The sequence below is a fragment of the Rhamphochromis sp. 'chilingali' genome (genome assembly GCF_963969265.1).
Source record: "Rhamphochromis sp. 'chilingali' genome assembly, chromosome: 5".
NCBI lineage: Eukaryota > Metazoa > Chordata > Actinopteri > Cichliformes > Cichlidae > Rhamphochromis > Rhamphochromis sp. 'chilingali'.
The window spans coordinates 9037205-9047518 of record NC_137932.1 but is presented as its reverse complement, the minus strand read 5'-3'; the positions used below and the strand labels follow the sequence as shown (position 1 = coordinate 9047518).

Genomic DNA, 10314 nt, shown 5'->3' with positions numbered 1-10314 from the left:
ATGCTGCCCTTTCACTTAAAAAGAGCTATGTTCCTATGTTTGGACAGCCCTTTATATTATTGTATATATATATTTTTTTTACATAACTGTGTATAAAGGGAAAACAGAACCATAAAAATATATGCAACCAATTTCTAGGGTTTCCAAATTAGAAATTAGCCATTTACCTGGATATCACGAGTATCAATTAAGAATAGCTGTCAAAAAATTAAGCATTGCAATCCATATTGTAACTAGCACAATGAAAACATGGATCAGCACAGGTAACGTCGCCCCGTTTATTCCCACACACGGTTTCAGTTCACACACACAACAGATAAGTACCGTATGTTCTATCTCTTAAATGGAACAACCACATTGCAATTAGGAAGCACAATAGGAACATCCTCCTCCACATTTAGGTGAAGAGTTATACCACCCCAGGGAAAATCTGCAGCAGTCAAAAACAAGCCAGATAGCGCTACAGCATACGTGCTATAGACCAGTGCAAGCCATGCTAGTAGAGAGAGAGGCACCAATGCAGGCCAGGCTGCAAAAATAGGACACGCTCTGCATTTTTGCAAACCTCATGTTAGGAAAAAAAAAATCCATCTGTAGTAGTATACATAAGTTTTCATACCTTTTTATTTCTCTGTGCTGTTTCTGCTTTGAGATATTAAATAAACATTTTGAAAGCGCTCATAAAAGTTTACTGAAATGCACAGAGGAGAAAAAAACGATTTTTCAGTCCCTTTTTTGTACATTCTGCAGTAGCGCGCAAGCTTTACCGCCTGTGCTGATTTGGTAATCAGGCCGTGCTTATGGGTAAATGGAAATCTAGCCTTCTCCTTCCCCGGGTTGGCAGCCATGTGCTGGCCTCCCTCTGTGCTTTTGCTGGTCGTCTGTATCTGCTTAGAACAGGTGCCGGATCCCGTTCAGCTGCAGCATTCACAGCACAGGTACGGGTGGGAGGCCCTTGGCTGCTCGTTCAGTCCCCCAAGTTTTCCAGGGGTCCCCATCTGTGTCCCCGCACATCCTCTGCCACATGGCACCTGTCCCTCGACGAGTCTGGTCCATTCTTCGTCCGGCGACGTACACGCCTGCCTGCCACCCCACACTCTGCCTGTTGTTGAGCCACAATGAGATGAAGAATAGCTGCACCCATAATCCCTTGCTGTGAGATGTGTGTGTGTGTTTGTTTGTGTGTGTGTGTGTGTTTTCCCTTCTTTTTCCTCCTTTGGCCAGATCCGGGGCCAAGTACAAATTGTAAACAGGTTATAATGCTGCTGTAACACACTCCAACTGGAAATGCACTCCAACAACATTTAGCGTTTGCTGATGTAAATGTGTCTTTATCCGTCACATAGAGTAGTTTAATTTGGTGGAAAGTTCAGTGCATTTACCGCTGACGATGACGACGACGTTGTAATGGGTTTGCTGTTTTGTGTGCTCGCAAAGCTTTGCGGGAAAATTCCATCAGAATTGCTCGGAACAATAAGTTTGCTCCATTGAGCAGCAAAAGCGAAATCTATTTTAAGGAGAGGTCACTTGTGATCACACAGCATTCAGCAGGAGCAGCTAGATAATTCAAATGCACTATATTTTTGCACTATATTTTTACACAGGACGTAGGTTTAAACAGCGTCTTAGTCTCCATGGTATGCCTTAGTCACGTAAAACAAATCAGCCACATCCTCTTGGCCTATAGTTAATGCTAACAACGTCATATAGCGCAAATGTTCATCATCCAAATATGACGATACTGGACGCTCCCTCTCTAGCTACACTTTAGTCCAACCAGACAGACAGCCTCCTCAGTTCCTCCAGAGGACACAATATCCAAAGTGATCACTGATCACCTCGGTCCCAGCAGATGGATAATACTTTACACAGCTGCGAAAGCTCTGGGCTCCGTCCACCCACACCAAGCTTTTCTCTGTTACCTTGACAGTTAGTGTTGCATTGGACCAGTGAGTTGTTTGTTTGCCTAGGGAAGTGACATGACGGCAGAGGAGGAAATAGGAAACATAACAGACTACCTGACAGACTCATTCCATGGGCTTGACCTGAGACTGGAGCTGAGCCAGCCAGCAATCAGAGAGAAAAAACAAGAGGAGCCTTTTTTGTTTGTTCAGTCTGTATCCTTAAAATCATTGAAATTGTAAATTTGTGATCCTGCACATGTGTCAAAAATAAAATTAACCAAATTAAAGGTATTATTAAACTCAGCCGGGGTGGAGAAATCAGCTGTAAGAGAAAAAACTTAACTGCGCATGTGTGCATTAAATCTAAAATTTACATGGTTCACCACCGCTGGTTGACACGTCATTTTGTCTTTCCGTTCTTGATGATTTATTGCAGTTGGGAAAACAGCAATGGCCGTCTTTGGATTTCAGCAGATGGCTCTGACTAAAGGTTTAGAGTGCTGATGAGTCAACTTCGAGCAAGGACAAAAATTGAAGATGACAAACTGAGTGTTTCCCGTAACCAATAGTTTGGCAGTGGAGATGAGTTTGAGATTAAAAAAAATTGCTATTTATTACCTGGCTGCATGCGTTAGTCAAAAACAGCATGGCTTGGAATGTAATTTTAGCACGGTTATTTGCATATGTGTGGAGTTTGAACTTGTTGGTTTAAACCACTTTCATAAATGGAAGCTATGTATCTCTCAATTTATGAAAATTCAAATAAGCTGAACCTATAAATTAGGGGTGTCAAACATAAGGCCTGGGGCCCAGAATTGGCCCACCGAAGACACCAAACTGGTCCACTGGACAGTTCTGGAAATTTTGAAGGAGGGAATATATTTTAGACTTTATCTGTGTCTGCTTTGATACCTCTTTTATTTCCACTCGTCCTACTCCAAAGTGAAAGTAACAGATAATCAATTAAATGATGGGGAGTTCATGTTTTTTTCACCATTTACTATAGAAATGTATTATTTATGCAGTGGGTTCACAAGGAAAAAAAAACCCAAAAAGGGCACATTCTGTCAAATAAAAAACAGTTTTTGTTTTATAACTGCTGGAGAGTAATTTTACACATGTATTTCTTACAAGTTAAGCCCAAAGCAGCACTTCTTTATCATGTGGAAAAAGACAGATGTTTTTCTTGAAATTGTTGTTCTTTTTCTTGAATTAAAATACCTCAATGATTAAACGTTTAGTTAAACTTCTCTGCACTGACAGAAACAGGAGTTTTACTGCTCTGGCTCACTTAAGATCAAAGTTGGCTGTACATGACCTACAATGTAAAATGAGTTTGACATTCCTGTTTTAAATGATAACAGCTAAATAAACTATTGAGAAAAAAATATTAATTAGAAAAATGTATTGTATAATAATAAAAAGCCAGGACTGTGTCTGTAATTTAGGAAAACTACTTCATGTATATTTATGTGTGTATATTATTAGGCCCTTTAGCTGTTGCTGAAATCTACTACCACTGAAAAAAAACAGCCTCCTTCATTCTGAACAAACTTCTGCTTTGTTCTGTAATTTATGTCAGATGATACTCGGTTGATGCTTGCATTTTTGTCCTTGTCACGGCGTCCTACCCTGAGGTGGTGGATTTGATTGTTGAGACATTGCTGGTCATCTTTACCAAGGGAGTCTGCACTAGCACCCTGAGCTGACCTTGACACTTGTGAGGCTGATGCCCCATCAGCGATTCCCTTCTCACCTTAAATGCCTGGGGCACCACCCGTCCGACAATCAGAATATGGTTGCGTGCATATTGACCCTCCACAGAGTTTTAAACCCTGCAGCTACAGAGGGTAATGATGTAACCTCAGAGAAATGAACACCAATACCAGCTGGCTGCAAAGACGAGTATATGATGAATGTTGTCATTCTGGCGCGTTTTATCACATCTGCCATGAGCTGTGTCAGAAAATACACAATTGTGGTTGACTGTGGGTAACTATAGGGGTCAGAGTTAGTGTGTGTGCTCACTACAACTGTTGTTTCAGGATAACAAGCCTGCTTTAAGCTCATTATTGTGTATGTTTGTGTGATGTGTCTTTATATTTGTGGTCAAGGTACAATAGGCCAGGTTGACAGAGACTTTCCCCGAAAAATAGTGGATAAGTAAAGACGGGTAAGTAAGATGCTAATCAACACGGCACCGTTTCCTCCCGCTGCTGAACAGCGGGTTCCCTTCCCTCACTCTGACTCTTTAATGCAGGGCCCAGCCAGGCCCAAACATCCTGACGGAGAGAGGCTTTTCCCTTATCAGTCAGGAAACACCGCTCCTCCGCCACATCCTCTTTACAAGAAGCACGACTCAACCATTCCCAAAAAATGCAGGAAGACCAGCCAGACTCCAGGATTTGTCAAAAGCCCCCTGAATTCCTTTTATCGAAAAAAGAAAAATTCAAGAGAACAGAGAGGTTGAGAAGGGGAGGAATGGAGAGTTTGGAGGTGGGGGGGAGGTAAAACAGTAATTTTTTTAACTTATTTTTTCCACAGATTACGAAAGGTCTGCATCAGCAAGATATAACGTGGGGTGAGGGGGTGGGTGTAGAAGGGGGGGGGGGTCCAGCGTGCCGAAGAATGGCACCCAGAATAAGACTATAGGAAAACAAAGGATGGTTGAGATGGAGGCGGGCGCCGACGAATGTGCCTGTTTTACACTAATCCTCTGAACCGGGATGAAATGAAAGCGAGAGGAGACGGATGGAGAAAGATGATGTAGGGTGGAAAAAGCCAGCAGGGGAGTGGGTGTGTAGAATGGGCCTCTCACAGCTAGACAGAGCCTGAAATAGAAGAATACACGGTGTGACACTCAATTCAAAGATGGATGTGATCTTTCTCCCCCCGCCTCCCCGATTTGTTCATGGAGACTAGCAGGACTCCTGCTATCCTCAGTTTTTATTTTATTTAGAAATCTAAATGTATTTATTAGGACTTAACTAGCACTGCCTGAACTTACCTTCCCCAGGTCAGATATGAATCTCCTGTTTATAAGAGATGCTCAAAATTGTGCCTTTTAAAAATCTGCAGGCTCATTATCCAAGCAGCAAATGCCTTAATATAAAAATTGACCTTTATTTTTAAATTATTGTCTTTCACAAACCTAAATCAGCATACAGTTACAGTTAGCATTATTATTTTTCATTGTAGAGGTCGATTATATATTATTAAGTACTTGAGAAGAAGTATAAACGCCTTTCTGTCATCATCATATACATCACTTTGTTAAATTGCATAAGAAATGTCCAAACTAAAACCTCATTCAATTACAACTACTGAGGTAAGACTCCCAAACTAATGAGAGCAGGAACATGATACAAACATTCGAATGGAAAGCGCTGATAAGAGCATTACAGTTAGCATTTATGCAAAACATCAAAGGACTTAAATTAGCTTCTAAATAGCATCTGTACATGACTCGCTGGCAACAGTAACTGGTGACATTTACAAGTGGACAAACAAGTCTTTTGTCTTTCTTTTTTTTCCGACTGTTTTACTGGTTTAGAGATTTCATGACAACTGGAGGTGGCATACTGTAAGTGTTTTGTGTCTGCATCCCTGAGGTGTCCATCTCCTTCTCTTCACAGTCCTCCAATTGCTCTTTGTTCTTTCCCTGGCTCCAGACAATCATATTGCTCTGTAATCAGTTCAGTTTTTAATCATGGTTGGATTCATTTGCCCTTAGATGCTAAGGGTTTCCCTTTTATCAGCACCCAAGTGCAACATCGTCCTAAATTTCTTCAACCTTTGTAGTGTCTTTGATCAGTCACGCATTCAATAGGAGTTGTGACCACGCTTACGAGATGCCATAGTTGTTGTAGTAGGCCGCCGTCGCGTCTGCTAGCACGGAAATGAGGCTGGTTTCTGTGGAGCTGCTGGGACACGTAGTGGCAGAAGTGGTGGCGGCAGATGCCACCTGGATGTGTCCTGTAACGGTCATGCCACTGCCCTGCTCCGGGTGGAAGCCGCTCGCGGTAGAGTTCAGGTACTGGTCAAACTCATTGCGGTCCACTTCACCGAGAAGCTCAGCTTGGCTCAGCTGGTCTAGAGTCTCCAGGTGACCTTGTGTCTCTGGTGGGGGGGACAGCTGACCCAGGTGGCCCTGGTGGACCCCGTGGTGAATCTGGGGGAAAGGTGGGGAGCTGTAAAAAGACAGGGGTGGGCCAGGGATCAGTCCACTGCCACCACCAGTTTGGGACATGTGAGAGATGTGACCTAAGTGTGAGCCCCCACAGTGAATCTGGGCGTGAGTGTAATCAGAGTGGTAAGGGGGCGGGCTGCCCATGTGTGTCTGATTCTGGTGGTGCTCGTCTGGACAGGAGACTGAGGAAGAACAGGAAACAGAGGAGCTACTAGATGTTGAGTAATAAGAGGGGGGTATTTGCTCGTGGTCCACCGCATCTAACGGGGACATCTCAGGAGGGGTGGGCAGGCCGTAAGGGTAGGTGTCGAAGCTGCTGTTGGAGCCAGCCGGGTCTCTGAAGCTTCTGACGCTGGGCAGAGCAGGGCTGGAGCTGGAAAAGCTGGTGACGGCTCCATTAGGGCTGCCCTCGTCTTTGTCGAGGGGGTGGCAGAAGGCTCGTTGATCTGGCAGAGTGCTGTGGTCAGGAGCCAGCCCGCTCAGGAGGAACCCGGGGTCGACTCGCTTGCAGATGCGTTTCAGCTGTTTCTTCCGGCGAGGCCGGTACTTGTAGTTGGGGTAGTCCTGCATGTGCTGCACCCGAAGCCTCTCTGCTTCCTCAACATAGGGCCTCTTCTGAGGGGGAGTGAGGGCCTTCCATGACTTGCCTGAATGCAGAGGAAGAAGAAAAAAAATCTCAATCTGAATATGGTTCAACAAGTTATAAAATGCAATATATATGCACTAGTTTAGCAGTCTTTATTATTATAAAATAAATTAGCATCTTTTAACTTACAAACAATTTATAAATAACTGCAAAAAAATTATTTTTAAGTTACAGAATCACATTTCTTTTAATTCACAAGCAAAATATCCAGTTCTGAAAATAAGGCAATTAGAAACGTTGGCAGGCTACGGAAAAATTAAACCTCATTGTTTAGAAATCGCAGTCTAAATTAACGTCTCAGGTTTGTGATCATAAACAAGAAATAAAATCAGTGTTTAATTTCACCGCAACTTTCTGCGTCTTTTGTAGCTCTGAATTACATTTAAGAAACTTACCAACACGCATTAAATGTCCGCTTTCAAGCCGAACGTCAGTTTTTAAAGATAAATACAAAAATAGACACATGTGGGCCTCACAGATTATTTCCGATTTCCGCAAGTGCCAGATTTAAAGTTTAACCTTTACCAATAATCTAAGAAGCTGTTAAGAAGCAGAATAAAACGCTAATTTTTCTCCGCTTCTGTCTTCTGCCTCTTAACGAATTTACTGCAAACTAAACTAAACTAAATACACGCGGATTCTGGCGATGCGCTTTTGAAGGCAGCTCTAACTGCGGCGCAGTTTCATTTACTTTAAGAAAGACAATGGGCAATTTATTCCAATTAAATTTTAAAAAAGTTTTAACACGTTTTTTTTATGTCATTTTAAATAAAGCAGCTCATTTGGCACTGCCGGATACGTGTATTAAAACGTGTTTTACTACAACCGAGGCCTAAGAGAGGAAAAGTAAGTAGAAGTGAAGTGTGTAATAAGTAGCTTAAAAGTAATAATTATAATGATGATGATAATAATAATAATAATAACAAAACTCGTAACTTTAAATAACTTTTTTCCTCACCCAACATTTTGCTGAGCTCGGCATTGTGCAGGTCAGGATTTTGAATCGCCAGCCGTTTGCGCTCATCTTTGGCCCAAACCATGAACGCGTTCATGGGTCGTCTGATCCGCGGCTCCGGCGCCTTTTCCCCGGCATTCCTGTGAGGACCATGCCCGTCGGCTCCGTCTCCGTCTCCCGGAGGACACTCGAAGGACTCCGGCCACGACGAGTACGCGCTGATGAGAGCAGCCATCTGCGCGCTCTCCTCTGCAAACTTGCGATGCGCGTCTCTCAGAGAAGTTGTGTTCTCACTGTCGGCTAATTAAGCGACCGAGAAACTACACAGACATGCTTAAGTGATGATAATAATAATGAGAATAATAGTACAATTAAAACTCCACGGCTGCTTGACTCACTCACTGGATCGCTACGGATTTGGGAGAAAGCAAAGATGTGCTCAGGCAGCGGCTCCTCTTCTGAGTTATGGTTCAGTCTTTCCTGGTGGATGGGAGGAAGCGCTTTATATTTGACTAGCAGGTTCCAAGAAAAAAACCCGCAGGACTCTCGGCTCCTCCTTGATTGTAAGTTGCGCCCCGTGGAAGGGAAGAGAGAGAGAGAGAGCAACATTTCAACACTACCAACTCTTTAAACTCGCCTCTCTACAAAACAGCACTTTCATCCTCTGACAGATATCCCATTTAAGAGATAGGTCAACTCATAAAAGTAATTCATGATTCTTTCGAGCTATTGATCACCGTTTGATCATCATCAGCTGGATTTTCACACAGGAAAATAAATACTTTGCAAACCTCATTGTTGTTTCCTGTTACAGGTGCATTAATGCTCACGTGTAATGATGAAAAAGAGGGTTTTGCAATTTTAGAGTTTTTACGAGTTGACAAGGAAACCTTCATAGAAAACACACCTAACCTGCTTTTGCAGTCTACGCAAGGCTTTACTCACCAGACTAAACTGGTTAACTGGTGTTTCCAGATTTCCACTGAACTCCAAGAGCAAGCAGCGTGACAAGTAAAACGAACACATACCTTTTAAAACTGAGGGAGGACGAAAACAAAACAATTTTATTTAAATTACTGTACCTTGAAAAGTAATTTGGTCATGTTTTTGTAGTCCTTAATAGTTTTGAGTGATTTTTTCACAATTAATCTTCTCATGCTCCCACAAAGAATCGTGATGAGTCTTTTTCTGAAGTTGGGGCTGTAGATTAATTTCTGGAACCTGTAAAGAGACCACGTCACACACACACACACACACTACAAACAAATCAGTTTCCTCCTGTGGCAAGAAGCGGCTGCATATCAAATCCTGGAGTTCCTGTTGACAGGATACTCTTGGGCTGCAGCCATGGAGCAGCTCCCACTCTCTCACAAACACACTTGTCAAGTCCGGACGCTGATCACAGGTCAGATAGCGTCTTGATCTATATCACGCATGCAGACTACACACTGGAGGAACACTTCTTTTTTCCTTGCAGGTTGAGTTCACAGGCATCAATGTTAAGTTGCAATATGCATCTTTCGGTTGGGTGGCTGTGTCTGCTCCTTACACATCAAACTGAAGTGTCAGCTTTGTGTGAAACTTGCAGTGCACAGGAACAGGATACGGCACCTGAAGCCACAGATTGTGTGTGGAGCAGGCACATCGGTGATATATAGCGCCACACTTCCTCTTGCCTGTCTGACAGGGGTCACACATTGATGTGTAGTCAAAGTGCCAGTGAAAGTCAGCATGGAAGGAAAGTGAACGTGCGAGATCAAGAGCTAAACATCACATTTGCAATTTGGAATTAAAACACATGAGCGCTCAAAGTTGAGGGATACTGAAATGACTAATAGCTCCTGGTATTAACCGCTGTGTGGGTGAGAGCTGTATCAGCCTGCTGTTCACCCTCTAGAAGACATGTGGCTACTGAATACCTGGCGGGGTCTGCCTCCATACCAGACGACTGCATGTTTTTAAATCGAGCCTATATCCAAACCTATTTATTAATAGACTATTGTGTTATTATAAAAGTAAAAGCTTTGTCACCTGTCATGCATGGCCTACTGCTACACGTCCCAAGATCATCCTTTTACTTTCAAAATAAGTGAGGAAACGGAGGTAAGTGGACAATTGCATGGCATATTCTGTTAATGTTAAATAGTTTGTTTTTAATGAACACCTCCGTGCCCTTGCTGAAATTTAGGAGGAATAAAAATCTACATTTCTAAAACCATTTACTCTTTGATAGTTTTATTTTGTATCTATCCACAAACTCATTGTGGTTTCTGTGTGTGGTAACTAACTGAATTGCATAATCCACAGCTATTGATTGCAGAGGAAAAGATACCCGGGACGTCTTTTCGTCACAGGATGACCAATCACCATCTTCACTTTCAGAAGTTTCCGTAAAACCTAAAATAGAGACGAGGAATACTACAGTGTTTTCATGTGCAAGACTGGACGTCTTAGTTTCCCTTTTCCTCCTTTGACTCATACCAGACGACTGCTGAACAAGACAGACTAGTTGTTAAGCTGTCATATTCGGAAGATTTCATAACATTGTGCGTCACATTTGAAGTGGAAAAGGTGAATCTTCCAGAAACCACCTGTGTTTGAATATACGTGTGTGAATTTC

At 42.7% G+C, this 10314-nt stretch overlaps 1 protein-coding gene across 1 annotated transcript; it reads right to left on the bottom strand.

Annotated features, from left to right (window-relative positions):
• Positions 1 to 5009: 5009 nt before the first annotated feature.
• sox7 (SRY-box transcription factor 7) lies at positions 5010 to 8229 on the bottom strand. Its single transcript, XM_080883926.1, has 2 exons — positions 7698 to 8229; positions 5010 to 6740 (listed from the first exon to the last, which is right to left on the bottom strand). The coding sequence occupies exons 1-2, from the start codon at positions 7927 to 7929 to the stop codon at positions 5749 to 5751; spliced, it is 1224 nt and encodes a 407-aa protein (XP_080740052.1). The 5' UTR covers positions 7930 to 8229; the 3' UTR covers positions 5010 to 5748.
• Between the last annotated feature and the right edge of the window lie 2085 nt (positions 8230 to 10314).

Coding starts and splice junctions, on each gene's coding strand:
- sox7 (XM_080883926.1), bottom strand. CDS start 7,929: ATGGCTGCTCTCATCAGCGCGTACTCGTCGTGGCCGGAGTCCTTCGAG. Junction 6,741..7,697: donor CGAGCTCAGCAAAATGTTGG/GTGAGGAAAAAA, acceptor CTCTGCATTCAG/GCAAGTCATGGAAGGCCCTC.